Source organism: Lepisosteus oculatus, chromosome 19 (genome assembly GCF_040954835.1).
Source record: "Lepisosteus oculatus isolate fLepOcu1 chromosome 19, fLepOcu1.hap2, whole genome shotgun sequence".
Taxonomy (NCBI): domain Eukaryota; kingdom Metazoa; phylum Chordata; class Actinopteri; order Semionotiformes; family Lepisosteidae; genus Lepisosteus; species Lepisosteus oculatus.
Window position 1 is genome coordinate 9,742,962 of NC_090714.1, and position 24,917 is coordinate 9,767,878.

The window sequence follows — 24,917 nt, forward strand, 5'->3', positions numbered from 1 at the left end:
GCATTCAAACACTTGTCACTCTTATCTGTTTCCACACAGCAGCGTAGCTGAGCACCTCTTCCACAGTGTGAGGTCCTAAATGCAGGCGTGATAATTCTATTAATAACACTCCTGGCAGATATGAGCTGTTTTATCAGTATCTTGGTAATGTTCAACAATCCTCCCAAGTGCATCTGTTTGTCGTGTTCTGTTTACGCTGTGTACTTCCTCCGCCAGTCATGGAGCGGTGGTGATTTTATCAAAGGCTTAAATACAAGAAATAACTTTACAGACAAATTTAATAGCTTGACATCAGTAATCTTTGAATGAGTTCTCACAGAAACAACAATTTTTCTGATCAGATAATGTGGCGTGAGGTTATTCCTGTAATGCATCATGAATCTTATTACTTACTCAATTGATTCCTGTTAAAGTCTGGTTTTTCGTTACCTTACTTGGGATTCTGACACATCACTATATGTCTCAGAGCTGCTGTACTATATTTTATGATTAATGCTATTTTAAGAGGGAAGTGTGTTTGCTTGTGAACACCAAGATAAATGCAATCATAAATTGCATTGTATGTATATATGTATGGAGAAAAAAATTGTGCAATAGTATTTCTTTGACAAGGTGTATATTAATATGTCTGTAACATATACTATATTTTTCTCAAATATTTTTTTTTCTGTTGTGCAACATTTGTGTCATTTTCTGATTTGCATCCAACTTCCGGATGGCCATGAAACTGCGTATTCGATTAATCTGGTCTAGGAACATTGTATAAATAGCATTACTGATTGAGATGCTATTGCTAGATTACAAAGAAAATCTGCCCAAGCAATTTGTGAATTTGTAAGAAGTAGGCCTACAGTGATTTTAATCAACTAAAATAACATTTAATAATTCTTTGTGGATATGGTCTTGAATTTAACTGAAGTAGCTGCTTTTATTCCTAGTCATTGGAAGAGATTTTTGACAAGTTTGTCTTTTACTCAGATTTAGCCTCCTTTTTTGTCTCCCGGAATTGTACTCAAAAGTACTAAACATTCTGTAAGTCTCCTAGTGACCAGCTATTAGGCATCAGTAAACTAAAACTGATATTTTGCTTAATTATCAAACATAATCTTTTAAACTACAGAGCAGAATAAAGTTCAGTTAAACTATGCACAAAATATGGAAATGCATACTAGAACAAAATTTGCAGGGGATTCTTAACTTGTTTTTTGTCCCATACTCTCCAAAGGTTTCCTTCTTTTTTATTTTGTAAAGTTTGTCATCCTGTTGGAGTTTTAGTTACCACTATGATCTGTTTATTTCCACATATTCTCCATGACAAATGAATCTTTCAGCTTTTTTAAAAAGTTGAAAAGCCTCATGAGTTCGATTCAAATACCTCCTTTATACATTTCCTCAAAGACGACATCAAAGGCTTGATTCATATTCTTTGGCACCTAATTTTATTCCTGCATTAATTTTCTTAAGATCTCACTATTTTACTTCTCATTGATTCCCTATAACACAAATTGAACTGATTCTGATACTGACTTTTCAATTTCTTGCCTAACATTGATCAGGTGTATTGCTTGAGGTCTTTCACTTGCCTCCCTTTTAAGTTACCTACTCCCATTTAAAAATCTAATTTTTAAAAATATAATTTAAAGAAGTGGGCAAAAATGTAGAATGTTAATTAAATACATAGGCACATAAGCAGAAGTAGCATATGAGTCATAAAACCAAAAATCCCTTAAACCACCTTCAGAATACTGTATGTGGCTTGCTCTGTTCCAGATCAAGTTCCATTGATCTCCTAGTAAACATGTAGATTTTTTCTTCTTTCAGTCTCCAATATAACCCTGCAGCCAAGTAATCTATCAATTATTTAATGTGCCTGCTGTTCACATAGATTTTCTGTATCCCTTGAGAAACAGACGCATTTAAAAGGTCTTTGGTTAATGAAAGAGGTTAAAAAACATGGGGTTTATCTGAACACAATGGAGTGTGGCAAGCTGTTTTAACAATTTACGTTCACAAGGGACTGTGAAGGGGATTTCTTTCTTTTTAATTTGAACTGTTTAAAACAATCTCAACAGTTCCATGACATGAGTCATGTTTATCCTTTTGGCATCTTTGATTTAATACTACACTGTGGTACCGAGGATCTGTCCCAGAATCTGATTTGTAACTTATCTTTGAGAAAAACTGGATATTATACAGTAACATACAGAAGTTCAGTAGAACAGTCACATTAGGAATGACTTCATGGGTTTTTCCTTGAAAGCAAGTGCTACATGTCTGGTTTAAAGTTAAACTTTTTTCCATAGTAATGATACTGTATTTTAATGTAAAAACAGGAAAGAAACCATTTTTCTCACACAAGATATTGATCAAATGTTCCCCAAACTTGGTTGAAATTGGCAATATTTCCAGAAACAGTATGTTTTTCCCTGATGATGTAATTAATCCCTGCGTAAAGTTAGGGAAATTTTAAAAGCCAGGATTGTGATCAAGTCTCAAGTCTCTTTTTTTTCCATATGGAAAATAGTACTACAGTATCTTGTGGAGCTTTAATGATTTTAAATTTTCAGAACCCGCCACTAATTAACAAAATAATTCAAGCTTTGTTCCATCTGGGTCATTTTAAAGTGTATTTTTCCTCCTATGTTCAGTTTGTGGTTAAAAGTGTAAGCAGTCTAAAAAGTGAAATGTGATATAGTGTATAGAATTAAATCCATTCAGCAAAATGGTTCAGATTGGTGTTTTATCTAGTATCTTGGAAGATATTTTTTATATTAGTCATATATGTTTAAACAAAGATTTTTCTTTGTTTTTACATGATGTGCTTTTTCTCTCAAGCATATTTAGTGGCTATGGAAAGTTCCATGATGGAAATAACTATACTTTTTAAAACCAATACTACCAAAGTAATAAACATTTCAATACTGTATGTATAGTCTGTGTCTCATTTAAAACTGTTTTGGAGGTCATTAGTAAGATAAATAACTTGAAAAGATCCAAGTGTGTGTTTTTGGGTGACCTATTTACATGTAGTCATAGTCATATTTCTGTGATCAAAAGTTGGGGAGTGCCCCTTAAATACTTACAGTACATGGTGTTTGTCGGCTGTTGATCAATAAAGTAAAGCTATATAATGCAGCCTTTTATTAACTGGAATGCATTACTAACTGGCATTTGCCCCATAAACCAATACAAAATCATCCTTTACTATTCATAAAAAATTCTTGTTTAATCCAGCTTGCGTTCTCTGTTGCTGTCATCTTTTGTTTCATTCAGTTACCACAAACAGAGGCCAGTGTATACATACAGATGCAGCCATTCAACGCAGTACACCGCAATATACCGCAATATACCGTATGCAAATTAGATTGTTTACAAGGAATCACCTTGTAAAACCGGCAGGTGGAGCTAATAAAGCTTAACCTCTCCTGTACAGCATTTGAGCTGTCAACAGAAATCATTTGGTTTAGAATCCCGATCACTGCTGAGGGACAATCTTTATTCTATTAAGAATTTAAGTTGTATACTCTTTAGAATTTTAAATTTAAACTGTGTATAACAGCATGTTAATCATTATACATTAAAAAGTTGGTATAGTTTATGAAAGCAAGATTGCTCACAACCTACCACCTTTATCATAAATATTTTGATTATGCAGAAATATTTTATGCATCAAAGTCTTAACCAAAGATATTACTAATAGTATTAATAATGAATGACCTTGGACAAGCTGTAAACTCAAAGTACTGTATTACCCTGGTCCACATTCTTTGTGACCGTCTTTTTAAATGAAAATACTTTATTTTTTCATTGACAAAATGTACAGATGCAGCCATTCAAAGTGAGCGGTACAGACACGTACTGCAGGTAAGATGACACGGGGTACCGCGGTGCATGATTGGTTGACCAACAGGGGCACTCGTGGTCCGTTGGTCTGTCGTAGAAAGACTTACTGTAAACGTCTTTACTGTGCCCGTTGTAGATATTGAATTTTACCACTGAAGGGAAATCTTAGTAGCTGAGCATAAAAAGAATAGGAGCATACTGTAACGTGTGTGAAGGCCATAAACGATTTTAATTTTGAAATGTAAACATACAGTATATAGCTGGTCTTGGTACTTTAAAGAAAAAAATACACACCAGTATTCCATTTCTCCCTAAACATTGTAAGCTTCGAAGTCTTTAACTAACGTGATACCGGAGTCAACAAGCATACTTTTAGAATTTGATTAAAAGGGAATATAATATGGAATCGCGTATCTCAAGAATTTAATAACAGTATGATTATATCCGTGTACTGCGGCAGGGCTGTGTAGGGCTGTTTCCTGTTCATGCGAGCTGTCTTGTAGCCTACTGGTCTAGGTGCGTGACTACCAACTGGCAGGTTGTGTGTTCGAATCCAGCTGGTGCTGGACTTTTCATTTTTATTTATTTATTTTTTAATCGCGTAACATAAACATATTACCGTATGCAAACTGTACTGTATACAGTATGTATATGTATATTTAATGTCTTAACTGTGCCCGTTTAAGTATTGAATATTCATATCTAATTTTACCACTGAAGGGAAATCTTAGTAGCTGAGCATAAAAAAATAGGAGCATACTGTAACGTGTGTGAAGGCCATAAACGATATTAATTTTGGAACATAAACATACAGTATATGGCTGGTCTCGGTACTTTACACCACATAGCTGCCAGCGCACCTCACCGTACCAGGCCACCACTGCGTCACACCACACAGCTGCCAGCGCACCTCACGGTGCCAGGCCACCACTGCATCACACAGCTGCCAGCGCACTTCACCGTGCCAGGCCACAACTGCGCCACACCACACAGCTGTCAGCGCACCTCACCGTGCCAGGCCACCACTGCATCACACAGCTGCCAGCGCACCTCACCGTGCCAGGCCACCATGCGTCACAACACACAGCTGCCAGTGCACCTCTACATACCCGACCACCACTGCATCACACAGCTGCCAGCGCACCTCACCGTGCCAGGCCACCACTGCGTCACATAGCTGCAAGCGCACCTCACCGTGCCAGGCTACCACTGCATCATACAGCTGCCAGGGCACCTCACTGTGTCAGCCACCACTGCGTCACACATATTTCAGCGCCGTATATTTCATGGATATTATGGAATATAATGGATGGATATCTTAGTTATCTTTCTAATTCACAGGTTTGCATGCATAATTTAATTTTGAAAGCCACTGAGACATCAGGTACTACTGTTGTATTTATGAAAAAGAAACAAAACAAAAAACATACTAACAACTGTGCCATCCTACTCCTTAGTTAATACATTTTATTATTCATAAACAGTTAACATTGTTAGCAAAATATTTTGAATTATATTTAACCCTATTTTTTCTTTAGTTTTGTATTTAACTTATTATATGATAGTCAGACTTAATGTATATTTGAACAATGAAAATATATTTTTACAAGATTTTAGATTAAGCACTTAAAATTAATATGGTTAATAATAGTAAACTGTAACATGCTGTAACAAGATCGGTTAAACTGCAAAGAAAATGCTTTCAGAGAAAATGTTTCAGGTGTGAAGAACATAGATCTCCAATGCAATTTCAACCAAACCTGTTCCCACACACCCTGCCCCCACTACCATTAGAATATACACAAACATTTTAGCGTTTCATTCTGAGCAGAAGACCCTCACACCTGAAGAGTGCTGGCTGTGATGAATTAAACCGGTTTTACAGGTTTCAATCACAGACCATGTGACATGGGAGTCAGGAAACTACAGTAACACCGTATTTGATAACGCTATAATAAACGCTATAAAATAATGTGACTTGGCACAGAACAAGTTTACAGCACAGTACAAAAATAAATGCTGACCATGACTTTAGAAGCATAAATCGCCTTACACTCAATTTAAACACAAGCTGTCTTTAGCCCTCCAAGCTGGTTCATACAGAAATGTAGAGATACAGGCTCAGAACACACAGCTTCATTAGCGAATACATATGCAGGACAACTAGAGAAGACTTTTTACAGAGGATGGATTTTTAGAAACATCCCATCAGACATCCCATCATATTCACAACGTGAAATCTAGAAAATAATATTACGTAACCAAAATCCGCAATATGGAAACAGAACCTGTGTAATTGTTGATAGATGATGTACTCGTAACATTTTTTCAAGACGAACTACAACATTTAAAAAATGACTTGTATGTACTTGATATCTCTAATCAATCCACGGGTCCCAGCACAAAACGAAAGTAAAACGCATACCGTTTCGCGCTTCTTATTAGTTGCTCAAAAGTAATTTGACCGTATGAAATGCATAATATAAACCTAGAAACATATATGTGAGCAGTACTTAAGCACTGTAGTATCGGTGTTAAGACATACCTCTCAAATACTGTAAATCAAGTTAAAAATATCTCAAGACCGATTCTGGTCATAATGAAACCATGTTTCGTGTATGTTTTCTTTTTCATCTTGAAATAACTCATTTCTAAATACCTTTTTCACTGTTAACATCTTGCAGCAACTCCGCCACAAAATATACACTCTGACAGTTCATCTTGCTACCAACATTAAATAAAACAAATCTTAAGATTTCTATATTTATGTCTTTATTTAGTGGTTTCATTAGTGACAAAGGCTAAACTTTCTTGGAAAAATGTATTTTATGTGCTGCGGAAAAAACTGACTTGCTTTAACAAAATATGTTTACAAATCCTTTCACCTGGCATTTTCGTAGTTAGAAGTTATGGAACGCTCTGTTAAAAGCAAGGGAGTTTTTATGTCCGTTGCAGTTCTTTTGCAACATGAATATAATTATATCGTTATTAATTTCTTGAGATACGCGATTCCATATTATATTCCATTTTAATCAAATTCTAAAAGTAAGCTTGTTGACTCCGGTATCACGTTAGTGAAAGACTTCGAAGCTTACAATGTTTAGGGAGAAATGGAATACCGGTGTGTATTTTTCCTTGTGATATTTTAAGCTCTAGTTGAATGATAGGTGTCGCATTTTAAATCATTTTCGTAGTTAGAAATTATGAAACGCCCTGTTAAAAGCAAGGAAGTTTTTATGCCCCTTGAAGTAAAACAAAATGCCTGACAAAGTATGGCTTGGACAGATTCCAAGTGCTTGTACAAATGTGCTAAAGAAATTATACTTTGAGTATACAGCTTGTCCAAAGTCATCCATTATTAATACTATTAGTAATATCTTCAGTAAACGCTTTGATGCATAAATATTTCTGATAAAGGTAGGTTGTGTACTTTTGTCCAACTGAGCAATCTTGCTTTCATAAAATATACCAACATTTTAATGACTGATGATTAACATGCTGTAATACACAGTTCAAAATTAAAGGCTCAAATGCTGTACATGAGAGGTTAAGCTCCCCCTGGCGGTTTTACAAGGCGACGCCGGATAGTTAGTCACGTGACACACGTGAACTGCGTGATACCCCGGTGGGCGTGTCGCAGTATGCCGCGAAATACCTCACCCATTTTGAATGGCTGCATCTGTAACACCACAGTATTTCCTTGATCCGATCATGCATTCGTTTCCAATCATGCAAATCTCCGAGTCACCATGCCTTTCACATGCTCATAAAAAATATTAATTTAGGAACATAAACACATTACTGTATGTAAACTGTTCTGTATATGGCTGGTCTTGGTAGTTTAAAGAAAAAATACACACCAGTATTCCATTGCTCCCTAAACATTTTAAGCATTTAAGTCTTACATGTGGTTATTTCGTTTTTACATGCTCCTACTGACCATATTACTGTCCGTTTACATACTTTGTGAAAATTGATCCTTTTAACCTTTTCTGCGAATACCCTCGTTATCGGAGTAAACAAAAGCATACTTTTAGAATTTGATTAATAGGGAATATAATATGGAATCACATACCTTAATATGATTTAATAATATAAATTAATAACGATATAATTATATTCAGATACTGTTGCACAAACAATAGTATGTGTGTATGGCTGTTTTTACTGCTTGTCATGTGACTGTGTCAGTGGCATGATGGCTTAAGTGACTGACTTATAAGTGTGAGGTCGGGTGTTCAAATCCAGCTATCGCCATGAGTTTTCTTTTAACAAACATTTCTTTGAAAAACTAAAGTAGCAAATATTATGGACACTCCTGTATATTGACATTTTTTATATTTCTAAATATCACAGCAAGTTAGAAGCTTAGTCATTTATAATAACAACAAATAATTTAAAACTGCAACTGATATTATTACTGACTAAATATTACCGACACTATATTGAATTTGTTGTTTTTTCTTAATATCACAAAACGTTTAAAGTGAGTTAAGTGATTACCATTTTCCATGAATACTTGCGCTCGTTATCGCAGTAAAAGAAACTCATACTTTTCAGAATCTAATTATTTAAGCAATAAGGCACTCGAGGCCATGCTACTGTATATCGTGGATATAGTCACAGTTAAAAGGTGTTGTTAGGCCTGACACGATGCAGAGGGGCGGCAACCCTTTTAACTGTGACTATATCCACGATATAGCACAGGCCTCGAGTGCCTTATTGCTTTTATAAAATGGTCCCCAAATATGTGATTGCTGTATAGAATGAATTATAATTTAACAAATTTATTTAACACAAAAACTAAGCTGTTTACATTCCTCTGCCTGAGAATATAGTCCCTCGTTGCTATGCAATGCAGAAACATAGCCATAAGTAGCTAACTAACAAGGACAGGATATTAGCTAGCCAATATGATAAAGGAATAAATGACTTGTTTTTTGTTTCTTTCTTTAGCACATTTATTTGAACATTTCCATCGATCGCACAAGCACTGAGGATCTAAATATCTAAATATATGTATCTATATAGCAGGTAGTATTACTGTATTCCACTTTCTTTGTAAACACGGAAAAACAGATTCACAACGCGAAGCTGTGTCACTCTTCTGTGAAAAAAAAATGGTTTGAACACAATGGCTGCTGTTTTTAATAAGCTGCTGAGTAAAGAATGTCAGCAGTATTGTGTATATATAACATGCCACTGTTTGTGCATGAACAAAGTTATACTGCAATTTTCCTTAGATACGCGATTAAAAAAAAATTTTTTTTGAATCCCCGGCAGAACACATTCCATAAGAATCAGCGCTTTTATACAGTATATCGCCTTTAAACACATATATTTAAACATGCGTTTACGATTTAAATCAAAACGCGATTCAAATCAATATAAATGTTTATTTTGTAACACATAGGTGACTATTCATTGTTATTTAAAAGACTTAAATTCGATCATGTTGTGATATTTAGAAATATAAATTTGTTTGGTGCGAGTGAGGTTTTATTTAATCTCTGACCAAGGGAAACGTTTCATTTTTTCAAAGAAATGTTTGTTAAAAAATAAAGTCATAGTTCCATGGGATTCAATCACAGACCGTGTGACATGGAAGTCAGGAACCTAACAGCGCCACCAGCGCGGTCACATGCTGAGGGCTGAAAAAGCACTACAGAAACATTATCGACAGACGATGTACAGATTTGATAAAGCTATAAAATAATGTAACTAGGCACAGAACAAGTTTACAGCACAGTACAATAATAAATGCTGACCATGACTTTAGAAGCATAAATTACCTTACACTCAATTTAAACGCAAGCTGTCTTTAGCCCTCTAAGCTGGTTCATACAGAAATGTAGAGATCCAGGCTCAGAACACACAGCTTCATTAGCGAATACATATGCAGGACAAGTGGAGAAGACGTTTTACAGAGGATGGATTTTTAGAAACATCCCATCAGTGACATCACTGAAGTCAACTCCTAGGTACTGTAACTGTCGTGTGGATAGTTTCACAAGAATCAGACAAAGGTTTAAGCATCGCTTGTTCTAGATAAAACTGCAAAAAAAAAACAACAACCCATAATGTACTTCTTTGCGGCTCTGTTTGCCCAAATCATATATTCACAACGTGAAATTAGAAAATAATATTACGTAACCAAAATCCGCAATATGGAAACAGAACCTGTGTAATTGTTGACAGATGATGTACTCGTAACATTTTTACAAGACCAACTACAACATTTAAAAAATGACTTGTATGTACTTGATATCTCTAATCAATCCACTGCACTGCATTAAAACAAAACGAAAACTAGAACGCCCTGGGCATACCATTTCGCGCTTCTTATTAGTTGCTCAAAAGTAATTTGACCGTATGAAATGCATAATATAAACCTAGAAACATATACGTGAGCAGTATTTGCGTAGTATCGGTGTCAAGACATACCTCTCAAATACTGTAAATCAAGTTAAAAATATCTCAAGACTGATTCTGGTCATAATGAAACCATGTTTCGTGTATGTTTTCTTTAAAGTACCGAGACCAGCCATATACTGTATGTTAATGTTCCAAAATTAATATCGTTTATGGCCTTCACACGCGTTGCAGTATGCTCCTATTCTTTTTATGCTCAGCTACTAAGATTTCCCTTCAGTGGTAAAATTCCATATGAATATTCAATACTTAAATGGGCACAGTTAAGACATTAAATATACATATACATACTGTATACAGTACAGTTTGCATACGGTAATATATTTATGTTCCTAAATCATTCTCTTTTATGAGCATGTGAAAGGCATGGTGAATCGATTCTCAAAAATTACTGTACTTTGCATGATTGGAAAAAAATGCATGATTGCAAAATGCTGTGGTGTTACTTTTACAAAGACGGTCAATGAAAAAAGGAATGTGGACCAAGGCAATACTTTGAGTTTACACTTACAGCTTGTCCAAGGTAATTCATTATTAATACTATTAGTAATATCTTCGCTAAAGACTTTGATGGCGACAGCTCAAACATGAGAGGTTGAACTTTATTAGCTCCACCTTGTGGAAATTCCGGATACTATTATTTTGCTAGCGGTATTTACAGGTAACTCGCGGTATTTACCGGTAACTCGCGGTAGACTGCGTACAGCGTGCCGGAAAATAATGCGGTATCGCCCGCGCATTTTGAATAGCTGCATCTGTAGTTTTACGTGCAGGCTGCGAAAACTTTCACAAGTAGAGGTCTTTAAAATTAGGTTGTTTTTTTAATTCTTAAAAAATAAAGCAAAAACAAGATATAATGATGTGTTCCTCCTTAGACATTGCACGACTTTAAAAGCTATAAAAACAGGTTTCGATAGTTAATAACCACTTTTTATGTGCAAAAAACGGGTGATTTTTCTTCCTCCTGATCAGCTTAGAATCTCTGTGTACGCTATAAGGTTTTTACTTCTTAATAAAACATTTAAAATTCACGTTTCGAATAGAAAAAATAATATTCTGTTGTCTTCCTGTATGTAGAACAGATCAGCAATCAAAGGCTTTGAAAACAGCGTGCTGCCCACTGAACTGTGTCAGAGGGGGAGGCGGCAACGAGAGAGGGAGAAAGCGCATAGCTCAGTATTGCACAATGGCCGTAAAGCACCAATTGCGTCTGCATTCATAACTTAGTGTTTAAAATTAAACATGTGGAAAGATTACAGATTTTAATTTTGTTCTACATTTTAGAAAAGATTAATCTATACATACACCACAAAATTATTCTCGATTGTATTTCTGAATGCTGTTACACTTAGTTCATTGTTTTAAATACATCTAATTAAGAAAGTTAGGTGTTAGCATAAACTATTAGTAATCAATAATGTTCAATTTAGCACTGCAATAAATTGTGATAATAATAAATTACGTTCTACTCTGAGAATGTAGAGGGGAGGAAAAATGCTTGTGGTCTTTTCACTGATAAAGTTGTGTTAACAAAAACTACAGTATGCTTAAGAGTTGTTAAACCGGTTTTTATTTATTTTTTCAACCTGCTGGAGCACCACAATTCACAGATCAGTCCCAGTGTGTGAGATCTTGCTGTTTGATGCGTTATGCTCCTATTCTTTTTATGCTCAGCTACTAAAATTTCCCTTTAGTGGTAAAATTCCATATAAATATTCAATACTAAGAGATTAAAATGTGCACAGTAAAGAGATTAAATGATTAAATCTTTTCACTACCGACCAATGGACTACGAGTGCCCCTGTCGATCATTTTGGCCAGTCAATCATGTACAGTATGGTGGTTTGTGGGTAGATGCGTGTGGTACGGGTTTGTGCCGCGAACTTTGAATGTCTGCATCTGTATAGCATATACAGTACTGTATGTAGTGTAGACATAGTGATTCATCTTTATTCTAGATTTATCTTGACATATTTAAACCTTCTGACATTCTACATACAGCCTCAGTCTTGCTTTGCTATCCTGCAATGTACAGTATCTCTGTTATTACCTGTGTGATGTCCGGAATCCTTGTTTGCAGAGTCACGCTTTTAGTCGTTGCTGATAAGTGCTCTAGTCCTTTAAAAAGCAAACCAACTCTAAGGATGAAGACATGTGAAGTTCTGTGTCACATAATTTTTGCTGTGCTCTTTATTATTAAAGAACTGTACAGCACAATAATATGAGTTTTGTAATAGTGTAATTTTGTATTATTGCAGTACTATAATAATAATGATAATAACAGTTGTAAGTGCAGACATACCAATAACTGCATTCCATCTTGCTTAGATTTTGGCTTATATAAGGTTGTGCAGAATGTTAGTATTATTGATAATGTGAAAGCATCTTTACTCTTGACTAACCAACGTATTTGGCTCTTCAGCACTCCTTATTCCCCATGGATGCAGAATGGCAAAGCTTTTACTGTATATGCTATTGGTTCATTAGGCTGTTTTTATCCTTCCTTGGACAGACTCAGACGCTCCAGCTGACCCTGTGGCTCCTGTTATTGTAATTCCACCTCGAAACACCACCGTGGTGGCGGGGATCAGCGAAGCGACGCTGGAGTGTGTGGCAAATGCAAGGTCAGCCCCTCTGGGGTCTCCCTCTTAAACACAGACACTCCTATTAGTATTGAACATCAAAGCAATTTACTGTGTTTAATCATGTCTTCCAACTGAGAAATTTTCTGAGCAAAACTGTTGCATATTAAGGAGCATGGTAAGGCTTTGTAATGTAAAAACTGTTGGGACTGAAAGGGAGCAACCACTGTGAGTTAAATGAAAATTACAAAAGAGTGAAGTAGGGATTACTTTAAAAAAACAAAGGCAGCAATACAGAAGTTATAGTTCAAGAAAATTCATGTCTCATTTTTTTATCCATAAGAGTGTTTAATAAAATCTGATAATCTTATACATAAGTGACGTGTTTTCAGCCTTTTTGAAGATTCCCTTCTCATTTTTTCTTGATGAAAAGGAAAACATACCGGATCTAGTAACTGCACCAATTTCGGCAAATAGTTAAACTGGATTGAATTTTAAAGGAGAGACGCAGCGTCATTTTTTGCAAGGTCTCATTACAGTCTCTTTCCATCCATTTATAGGAGAAATTGCTTAGCAAAAGACAGCCTGATCTAATGCATAAGATTGCTTGAAAAACAAAAATCTAATGTGAACCTATCTTGTGTAACCTATTGAAATCCTTTTTGATATTAATTAATATTGTTTCAACGTCCAAAAACCAGGTCAGCTACATGGAAACTGTGTATCAATTTTGCAAAGCTTTATTTAAAATGCAGATTCATGGACCTGCATTTGGTGGTTTGCTCTGCAGTCTCTGAAATCTCACTGTCTCCTATTCCATATTTCCCCACAGACCTGTAGAAAAGCTGAGCATTTCTTGGAAGCGCAATGGCATGACATTAACTGGAGGTACTGGCACCTTTGGGAGAAGACTGACCATCATCAATCCTACGTCAGCAGACGTGGGCCTGTACGTGTGTGAGGCCACTCTTTTAGACAGCAGTGTGAAGACAGTGGAGTCAAAGGCGTTTCTCTCCATCATAGGTAAACCTGTAGTTACAGTCTGGATTTGCCATTATACATGTTTTTTTTTCCTTCTTTTTTCTTTCAAATATATTTGTTTGGCCTTTGCATAACCTTGACCTTCACAGTAACGTGTACCTCTTTGTCATTTGGTTGATAATGAAATCATTTGTAGTGACCTTTTTTGCATGGCCATGGAGTACACCAAAGGGGGAGCTTTGTTTTTTCCTGAAGCTGGGTAGGGTATGGTTAAAAAGAGCATGGAAAAATGTGTTTAATGGTTTCCATTTCTTCATGTACAGAGTGCCCAATGATTTAAATAGCATTGCCTAACACTGAAAAAATTATACCAATAAAATTGTCATTTTGTGAGAAGTGTTTTGCAAAGGTGTTATTTTCCTTTATGACATTAAACATAGAATGAATCGGACTAGTTTTAATCGCCAGCCCTTCTGGTTTTTGTTCTTGTCTTTTAAATTTTTTTCAGACCTCAGGCATTTGTTGTCTTGTATTTTGGATTCAGATGAGTTTAAAAGGAACCTAAAGTTTAAGGCTTTAGGCATGTCAGCTATTCTTTTTTCAACATGGCACAGTTTTAGTTAAATAAATGTAGCTTTGTGTATGCAAACAACAATTGCCTGCATTTTATTTGTTTCTACAGGATTGTTCTGCTTGTAGAAAGTAATTTATTTTCCAAGGTCCTGTATTCGACCTTCTTTACTCTTATCAGTGAACCTATCTATTTATAGGATTGTGTATTAAGTTTGGAACAATAGACTTTATTTCTTCCTAAATTCTAAAATCAAATCCAACTTACAGTGTCATTGAGCTGTGTATACAATGCCTTTGAAATGTATTAATTCTCTTATAGTAATATCTTATTTTGTAGAAATATAAAGGATGTAGACAGTTTTCAAGTCTTTTGACTGGGCTTCTCAAGGACATCATGTCTCATGAGGACTTAAATGAGATAATCTGTACAAGAGAACCAGCAGTGAGATAACAGCCAGGTAACAGTCCTGTCTGTTGGGCTTTATTATCTTGACACGCCCATGATAGAATAACAGTTGTCCTTTATATAGTTCTGGCAGATTAATGTACAGAACTAAACAGCATGTTGAATATTTATGTCATGTACTCTATAGTCATTATAAAGCCAGCATTCATTTATAGACTAAGCTCATAGTTGTGCCCAGTGTGATAGGAGAAGAAAAGTCACTTATGTATATTAGCATCAGAGAAACTTATCACTCTTTTTATGCAGAAATGTTATTAGAAAAATAAAGTTAACAGATTTTGAGTAATGATTAAATGTTTTTGAGATTTTTATTAATCATTCATGACTGATGGCGATACAATCAAGTGACTTTGACTATTGCAAGAGCACTAAATAGCCTCATCAGTAAAAGAGTTGAGTGGGCACCGGTGGTGGGATAATTTCACCTGTTGAATATCAAGATGGAGAAATTCAGGAAAGAAAAACAGAAAAGGAAACAGTGTTCCCGTTTATCAGGCAAATGATGCATTGATGCCTGTGTGTGTTGGAGTCTGAAATATGTTGCCATTTGTGTGATGTCCACTTTTGTAATGGTCAACATTTTGTATTGGATATCAGCGAGTGTGGTGTACTAATTGATATGCTCAAGAGTCCACATACTACTCATGTAACAACAGTTTCTCTAGGAGATGAGAATGTGACATTTGTAGCATGCATGTCTTATCGTAGACTTCAGGCCCCATTGAACATCTGGATGTTTATTTTTTTCCTCTTAATAACTTTTTACATTTGAATCTGTTAGAAATGCTAGCCTCTTTTTGATGCCCATTATACTGTGTATCACAATGTGAAAAAAACAATTATATTGCACTTTCTTAGCTTGAAGTGACATACACAATATTAAGATGATTTTTCAGCAATTCGTATAAGTTGTCTGAATGTAAATCTATATTATGTATTTATAGTAAATATGTTTATACAGTACATACCACTTCTAATCCATAACTTTTCATACAAAATGGGGAAATAGACTGCTTTCACTTTAAAAATATTTAGTTTTGCAACTGTATTCTTTATTAAATGTATTGGAAACAATCCATTTACAAAAACAAATACACAGTGTCAACTAGATTAAAACAAGGCTACTATTTAATATAAAGAGAAAGAATTAAAAAAAACTTAGGATAGTCTATTGCTTACATTACACTAACTCTACCTTCAATAATAAATAAGAAACCTAAAGCATACCAAGGTAAAGTTTGAAGAGTCCTGCTTTGGGAGAACATTTTACAAATTAGTTCTCTGCTGTTTTAAGGTTTTAGAAAGTCTTACATGTTTACAGCATGTTATTCAAGGGCCAGTGGGTTGTAGGGCTAACTCTTTGTCATTTATTTTCAGTGGTTCAGAAGATTTACAAACTGAATGCGATGGTCTAACTTAATGCAAACCAGCCAAATCGAGTTCCACATCACAGACGGCTTGTGATACTTAACCTGATTAAAAAGCTGTATTTTCTTCACTTTCTGTTTGCTTTTGACAGAGTCACCCTACTTCACTGCAGAACCTGAGAGAAAAATTATGGGAGAAGTGGAGAAAACTATCAACATTCAGTGTCAAGCTCAGGGTAAGTGGTTTCCTAACCTTTAATCTTGCTTAATACTTTGCTCCTATGACATGTTGTCAGAAGGCGTTAGATTTTTGAGTGTGGCTGTATTGTGTAAAAAAAGAAGGGAAAGACCTCCTCCTTGAAGACTACAAAATGCTGAAATTGTTGTTGGATATTGTGTATTGTGTGGGATGCCTTCAACAGATGTGCCTGCACTCAAGATAACTATAAGGGTGAAAAGAGTTACAAAGTATAATGTAATTATTATACGTTATATTGTTTACTGTATATTATAAATGAAAAAAATATAAACATTGCTTATGTTGTATGTTCAGTTCAAGTTTTCAGTTTATTTAAAAAAAAATACTTTACCATGTGATGATTTTATATGAAGGGTGACAGATGATTTTATATGAAGAGTGACAGAGTAACAGTGTGTCAGAGTTATAAAGTTTGGTGGAATACAAGGATTTAGGCAGGGTGTTGGTGATGCCACACTCCTGCCACTTCTTAATAGTCATCTTGACTGTGCCCACAGGTGTTATTTTTTTATACCCATTCCCTGGTCTGAACATTTCCACAGCTTTGTCCCAAAGCTGTTCTTTTGAATACTCCTTGGTGCTCTTAGCTTTGAAATGCACTACCCAGCAGAGAAAAACTATAGGGACTGTTGAATTTATCCTGAAATCATGTGAATCACTAGAGTTTAACACAGGTGGAGGCCAATTAACTTGGTGTGAGTTTGAAGGTGATTGGTTACACCTGAGCTAATTTAGGACTGCTGTTACAAAAGGGGGGGGGAGAGACATTTATCCAACCCAGCTATTTCAGTTTTATTTTTTATTAATATCCTAAACACGTCTAATTTTTTTTTCCACTTAGAAGCTGTGGAGTAGAAAACAGTCTGTGGATTTATACAAAAATTAATTTAATGCATTTTATATTTCCAGGCTATAAAGCAAAAAAGATGAACATTTTGAAAGGGGGTGTAGACTTTCAATAGGCACTGTATATTATACATCAGCTTTGTATATTCACATTTTAAGAACAATATACTGTATTTGTTTAATTTTTAATCGAACATTGAAACTAGTTAATTAAATTTCAAAGGCTTAGAATCTCAAAAGCTTTCTATTTAGCATCCCTTGATATTTGTTATGTAGTTCTTGTATACATAATGTGAACACATTTAAATAAAATTGCTGTTCTCTTCTTGTGATACATGTCAGGTCTCTGTGCTGAATTTCTGTCACATTACTTCTAGATAGCATGAAAACCTTTTACTGTTCTCCAAGATAGGGAGATTCATACAATAGTGCAGGAGTGTCTCTCCACAGGTTCCTGAGATTATGTTCTACATTCATAAAAATGAATGACAAATCTTTCTCCAAAATGTCAAGACAAAAATGTCAATAGACTGTGTTAATAGTCTTTGATAAGAAAACCTATTGCATACATAAAGCACAGACTTTATTTTAAGTCTGTAATTATAAGTTCCATTAGATATCCATTCTATCTCAAGAAAAGAATATTGTACATCATATCTGAAAGCTCACTGACCAGTATTGCCCTTCTTATGAATGCTTTAGCATTGCTAACTTAATAGCAGAACTGCACATTTAAAAGATAGACATTAACTGCAGCTCAGAGTCATATCAAAGCTTTCTTGAAAAGAATAAATTCTCAACTAGATAGAGGTGAATTTCAGTTTAATAGAAACACTGTCTTTAGAGTCTCTTAGATTATCACTTTTTTGTCCTATTTAAATGAAATTTAATTAATAAGACTTGAAACATAATAATAATCACTGAATAATAAACTGTCAATTTCAATAATAATCAATCCTTTTAAAGCGTACAGTGAAGTGAGGTTCCTCAGGGCTTTGTTTGAGGGCCAATGTACTGTACAGTCCATACAGTACACAGGAAGACCAATCTCCCTCTGTACTGTACATACCCACACGTTTAAAAATATGAAATAATATATTATAGCTGTAACAAACCAGCTTAATTATTACAGCATTATGTTACACCAAATATGAATCAAATTATGGTGTTTTGAAATACATTTTTACATTATATTTGGGTTGAAAATGGAAAAAGAAATGTTTTTTTGTAATAATTAGAGTTTTTAATGGATTCGCTAATTTTATTCAAAGGACACATTAGTATGACCATAAAGACTATGTAATTGAATTTATCTAATTTAATTAATTAGAAATAATTTATCTATTATAGGCTCTAGGTGGTGTTTATATTCTGTTTTTTTTCTTACCTGTCATTTTTGAGCTGAAAGCAATGTCATTAGTATTTTTCTCTGTACTGTATTAACAAAGCTTAAATATTCTAGATGAAAAAGTTTCAATGTTCTCAAAAAATGATGCTTCATTAAAATAAAATCTGAAAAACCTACTCCCCACCTCACAACCTTCACTCTTAAAATTCTGGTCTCCTAACTGTTCCCCAAGCCCGTTTTTGTTCTATGGGTGACAGGGCCTTCTCCTGTTATGCCCCAGAGCTCTGGAACTCTCTCAGTCACTTCTCTAAACTCCTTCAAATCCAGACTCAAAACCTTCTTCTTTGAAGAGCCTGTACTTAACTGGTTCCATTCTTTACATCTCTGCTCCTACTATACTTAGTACCACCATCCACGGTCTCCTCTGTATATTGTAATTGTGATTTATCTTGTGTATTCTTTTTATTTATTGTTGTTGTCATTCTGTAAAGCTCTTTGAGAAGCCACCTTTAAAGAGGCTTTATAATAATCATAATAATAATTGCTTACACTTATATAGTGCTTTTCTGGACACTCCACTGAAAGCGCTTTACATGTAATGGGGACTCCCCTCCACCACCACAAATGTGCAGCATCCACCTGGGTGATGCGATGGCAGCCATAGTGCGCCAGAACGCTCTCCACACATCAGCTATTAGTGGGGAGGAGAGCAGAGTAAGGAAGCCAATTCATAGATGGGGATTATTAGGAGGACATGATTGGTAAGGGCGAATGGGAAATTTGGTCAGGACACCAGGGTTACACACCTTCTTTTTCGAGAGATACCCTGGGATTTTTAATGACCTCAGAGGATGAGACCTCAGTTTTACGTCTCATCCGAAGGATGGCGCCTGTTTACAGTATAGTGTCCCCATCACTATACAGGGACATTAGGACCCACATGGACTGCAGGGTAAGCACCCCCTGCTGGCCCAACTAACACCTCTTCCAACAGCAACCTTAGTTTTTCCCAGGAGGTCTCCCAACCAGGTTCTAATCAGGGTTACACCTGCTGAGCTTCAGTGTGGGGCTAGTTGTGAGCTGCATGATATGGCTGCTGGCTGATATAATGTATATATATAATAAAGTTTTTAAAATTTGACAAATGTCAATGATTAATGTAAAAAATTAATGTAAAAAATGTGAAATTACCACTAATAAATAAATACATTCACCCATAGCCAGCAAAGAAGTATGCTACACAAAAACGTAGTGAATCTCCTCATATGCATTTGTCAGTATTTTGCTTTGTTGATTAAATAAGGTAAGGACATTCTGTCAGTTAGGTAGGATTGTAGAATTTCTTAGCTGATTTCCTATTGGAACCATGATACAAACTTTAGGAGCTGATTTCTATTTTGAAACTTCACTGCTGTGATAACGGATTGAATTGGAATTCTTCCCCTTAGTTCTCTCACCTTGCCTTTTCAAAACTTTATAGGATGTTATGTGTATTTTTTTGTCTAATGGTACAGTACTGGTAGAATCTGACTCTTTTACCACCTTGTTGTCTGATTTTCTTAGATCTCAGTCACATGTAAAGCTGGGCCTGGTCAGTGCTGGGATGGGAGACCTCTAGCGATAACCAGTTTGCTGCTGGTGTTGGTGAACCCATAGGTAGCAGTCTTCCCTCTGGACCACAATTTCTTAAACAGTGGCACATAGCAGTGACCAGAGGCTTTATGCTGTGGGAGGTTCTGCCCTTAAGATAAGACATTAAATGGAGGTCCTGACTTCTTAGTCATTAAGGATCCCATGGCACTGTTCATAAGAGAAGGGGTGTTAACCATGATGTCTCGATGGCTAAATTAAATTCTGCGCTTATACGGTCTGGCCTCCCTCAATTCAATTGGTGAAGCAGTTTTTCACTTCTTTGCCTGGTGCTGTACTTCAGTGATAGATGAAGAGGGTCCCTTCCTATGCTATAAAAATAAAAAGTACTATTCAAATGTGAGAAATAAATTAAACACATTTAAACAACTTTGTTTTTGCAACATTTATTTTTATTATTATGAGTAAGATGGAAATGACGGTTGTTTGTTGCTGGTTGATTGAACACGCATTTTAAAGTTATATTCATCTACAGTGAGAAGACAATTGTCAATGGTTAGTGCTTCATCAGCTTAGGGGTTTTTGTGTTTAAATGTGTTTTTGCTTTCAAAATGCCACTAGTGTTCTAAATATGGATGTTATGCTTTGAGTTTGTATAGAAGAATCAAATTTCCTGCCATTATTTGTGTCTTTTGAAAAAGGACATTTAACAGACATTTCAAGGGGTAAAGATTCTTCAGGTGAACACATTCTTTTATATAAGGTTGTAAAACTCTATCATACCCTGACAATCATGCACCCTGGAGATTCTTTTCTTTGCTTAACATACCAATTCAATTTATTAAAAGGTATACATTTAGAAAAAGGAAACGGATGTCAAAGAGCTATTCTACCATTTAAAATCAATACAATATAAGAGACATAATATGGCAAGATTTAAGATTAAGAAAGTTGTCATGGGGACTGCAGTTTTTTAAAGGGTCCAGAGAGTTAAATTTCAGGATGAATGTAGTTGTAAAATGAGAAATGGAATTTGTGAAGAAAAAGATCTTGAAATTAGATGTTGCAGTAATGTTCTGTTACTATCAATTATGTCTTAAAAGCTGTGAAAAGAAATACAGGGAAACATTTGTTACAAGGCTGTCATTTAACTTGTGTTTTTCAAGTAGTAATATGAAGCATTAATAGGCCGTACGAGGTTGTTGTAATTTCTAAATAATGTATTTGTGACTCAATGTCCTAACACTAGCTTATTAGTAAATAAAAAATATTGCACCGAGAAGAACATCACAAAAGGTTAAAACAGTATCAGCCCCTCAGAAAAAAAAAAGATTTTTAATGCATTTTTAGTTTTTTGTTTTACTTTAAAAGCCAGTAAATTGTTGTTTTTTTTTAATGAGAAACTCAGTACTTCAATTGATTAAACTGTGGGACTCCCCTTTATCCTTTCACAGGTGTTCCAATGCCCAGACTGGAGTGGTACAAAGACTCTGTGCCTCTCAATAAACTGAATAACCCTCGATACAAGGTGGTATCTAATATGGGCCTTCAAGTCAGAAGGGTTCAACCAGATGATTCTGGAATCTTCCAGTGCTTTGCCAGGAACTCAGCTGGAGAAATCCAAACACATGCCTACCTTGATGTTACAAGTAAGTTTAAAGATCTAGGAACTTGGAATTCATTTAAAATATAACGTCCGGTTTTGTCCTTCCCGTTTGAAGTACACAATGCAATGAGTCACCTCATGTTTCTCAACAGCTTATGTGCACAGTTTATAATAAATCTAACATAGACTGTATAAACTTTATAATGTCTACAAACGGAGAACTAAGAACACCTGCAGTGTTCTGTAGCTCTTTATGAGGGTCTTCAGTATACTAGTAGTTCACAGCCGATTCCCCACACAAGAGCTCATGCTCGGCATAAAATTAAATGTTTAAATTATAAATCCTATTCCTTTGTAAGTTAGGTCAGTGTTCTTCTTTTTCAAAATGGGTGATATTAAAAACATGTTAATCTCTAAATTGCTAGCTAAATTACACTGTATTTGCAATATAAAACATACTGACAAGCTTCCACATTGTTATACAGAACAGCTTATTTTTCATTTCTGCATAATTAGTGTATACATTACTTCTTTAGTGTAGTTAACAATTCAGATTATAGAGTAGCTTGAAGCTTCTCTGCAGCTTTTTCTTTTTCTTGGTGTAATTGGTGAAGATTTCTGGGTTTGGTGACGGCTTTGATTATGTGTGCAACTCGAGGGCTTTCTCGTTAGGAGTAGGAAAAGTAGATTTGCTGGGTACATGAAACAAGAAAAGTGTCTTATAAAACTCCAGCAAACACTTTGTGCTTACCCCTGTATTTTCTTGTACATCTATTGTAAAAGAAACTTAGTTTGATCTCTTTTGATAGTAACTATCTTTGCTCTTTCATGTAAAGATGTTATTCAGGGAGCTGTATGCTTCTTAATTCACCTACAAAAACAAAACAAACCTTTGATGATGGTGATTATTTAAATACACAAAGGATCTTTTAGAAACTGTGTTTGGTTTGCTTTGAATTGTGTTCTCTGGAGATGAGTTGATTGTACATTTTGACTTTGTTGACTGTAGTAATAATAATATAGAAAAGAAATAAAGGGATGTCAATCATTCCCCCAGGTCATCGTTTTAGAGCTTAGATTGATTTCAATGAGAAATAAACATTTAGGAAGCTAAGGCATAAATCCTCTCCCTTTAATTAGCTTCCTATCCAGTGTAAAAAGCATATCTACACTTCTTGTTTCTAAATAGCTTATGTGCACAGTTTATAATAAATCTAACATAGACAGTATAAACTTTTTAATGTCTACAAGCGGAGAATTAGTTTTCAGCTTTATTCGCATTAATTGTGCAATTGTGTGCCATTCTTTGATCTTTAACTTAATTGTATCGATTGACCAGCACTTTCATTTTAAATCAAAAGTATTTCAACAAAAGTGTTATTTTCCTTAATGAAAGGCCAACTAGTTGAGCAGTTAAACTTGTCTGAAATGTTTTCTGAATTGAAAGTTGTTCATGATTGTTGAAGTGTGAGTGACACTGAATTGATTAAATTGCAGTTGTGGATCTCAGTTAAAATGTTAGTGATTCTGATGCATTTCTCAGATTAAGATATCCTACTCAACAAACAGCATTTTGTAATTTAAGTGAAATTAGCAAAGATTATATTTTAGCTCTTGATTATATTAACAGAAAAGATCCAGGTGGTGACACTGTGTTTTACCGCTGAGAAAGGTATTTCACTCGAATTACTCCACTAAAATGCCCTCCAGTATACATAGTATTAGCACAATTGTAAATTGCTTTGGATTAAATTGTCTGCCAAACAATTGTAAATTAATTGAACACCTATAGTTGCCTTTATAATATTCAGTTTGCATCATTTTTTTAAGAATTCCATCAGTAACTACTACAGTTTGAACAATAATACTTTCTGATCTGTATTTTAAAGTTAGGATTGCTAACTATATAGACCTGTGTTGGAGCTGCAGGTGGAAATAGAATAGTAATACAGTTTTGTTGTTGTTTTTTTCAATTGAGAGCCTTATGATGTTCTTATCATGACAAGGTTTCAACAGTGAAATTTATAACTTTTTATATCAAATCAAATATAAACAGTGTTGTCCCCAGCCATCAGGTTCCTGACAGAAACACAGCATAAACCTCAAGCTCTATAAACAGAGTTCCTTTATTTTACCTGTCTGTCTTGTTTACACTGATGCTATATCATATTAATAAAAATCAGTTGAAAAATCAAAATGTTTTTGGACACAGACAAAAAAATACATAAGGTAGTATTTATGATGGGTTTTGTGAGACAAATTCCTGTCATAGCAGGCAGGCCGTGCAGAACTGGGCAGACACTGAAAGGTATGGCAGTGTCTTGACAGCAGGAGAAATTCATTTTTGTTCATTACCTATTGCTTGGTGGCAGATTGTCAGCTCATTGCTGTTTTCAAATGCCTTCATATTGGATAGTGGGACTTCAAGTTAAAACGTCTAATTGAATTTTGCAGGTATGGCACCAGTCTTCACTCGGGCCCCTATGGATATCACAGTTACTGATGGGACTCTGGCCATCTTTGCTTGTGAGGTTAATGGAGCACCAAAACCTGCCATCACTTGGAAAAAAAGTAAGTCTTAAAAAAATTTTTATTACTTATTATCAGTGATCTTTTACTGTGTGGGCCCTTCAAATTGATACAATTAGCAAGATGTCAGTTTGAGATCACAACCAAAGGTTAGGTTATTAAGCCTTGTCTTTAGTGACAGAATAGCTGGATGGAAATGTACCACCTGGAATATGTAATACTGTTTGAAAGATAAAGGCTGCATTAGAATGAGACCTCTAATTGTCTTGGTCTCCTTAACATTGGATCAAGGTTGCTTTCTGTCAAGATATGTGTGGAAACTGGTGTGAAACTGTTTCTACAAAATAAAAGATATTTCTAACAGAAGTCTTCCATCCCCAGTACATTTTCAAAGTTCTTTGGTGATCAAATAATAGTAGCGAGAGCACATTAGTGAGTGATGAGCCTCCAGTCATGATCTGGCACGGAGGCCAATCAAGAATCCACTGTCAACAA

General features: G+C 35.2%; 1 protein-coding gene across 3 annotated transcripts in view; it reads left to right on the forward strand.

Moving 5' to 3' along the window:
- Positions 1-24,917, forward strand: part of sdk1a (sidekick cell adhesion molecule 1a) — a 464,366-nt gene that overhangs the window by 324,487 nt on the left and 114,962 nt on the right. For all 3 annotated transcript variants that reach the window (XM_015360500.2, XM_006637238.3, XM_015360501.2), the window contains 5 exons: positions 12,788-12,899; positions 13,690-13,880; positions 16,397-16,480; positions 21,742-21,936; positions 24,348-24,464. In XM_015360500.2, the coding sequence (XP_015215986.2) occupies positions 12,788-12,899; positions 13,690-13,880; positions 16,397-16,480; positions 21,742-21,936; positions 24,348-24,464 (699 nt within the window). The remainder of the gene's footprint in view (positions 1-12,787; positions 12,900-13,689; positions 13,881-16,396; positions 16,481-21,741; positions 21,937-24,347; positions 24,465-24,917) is intronic.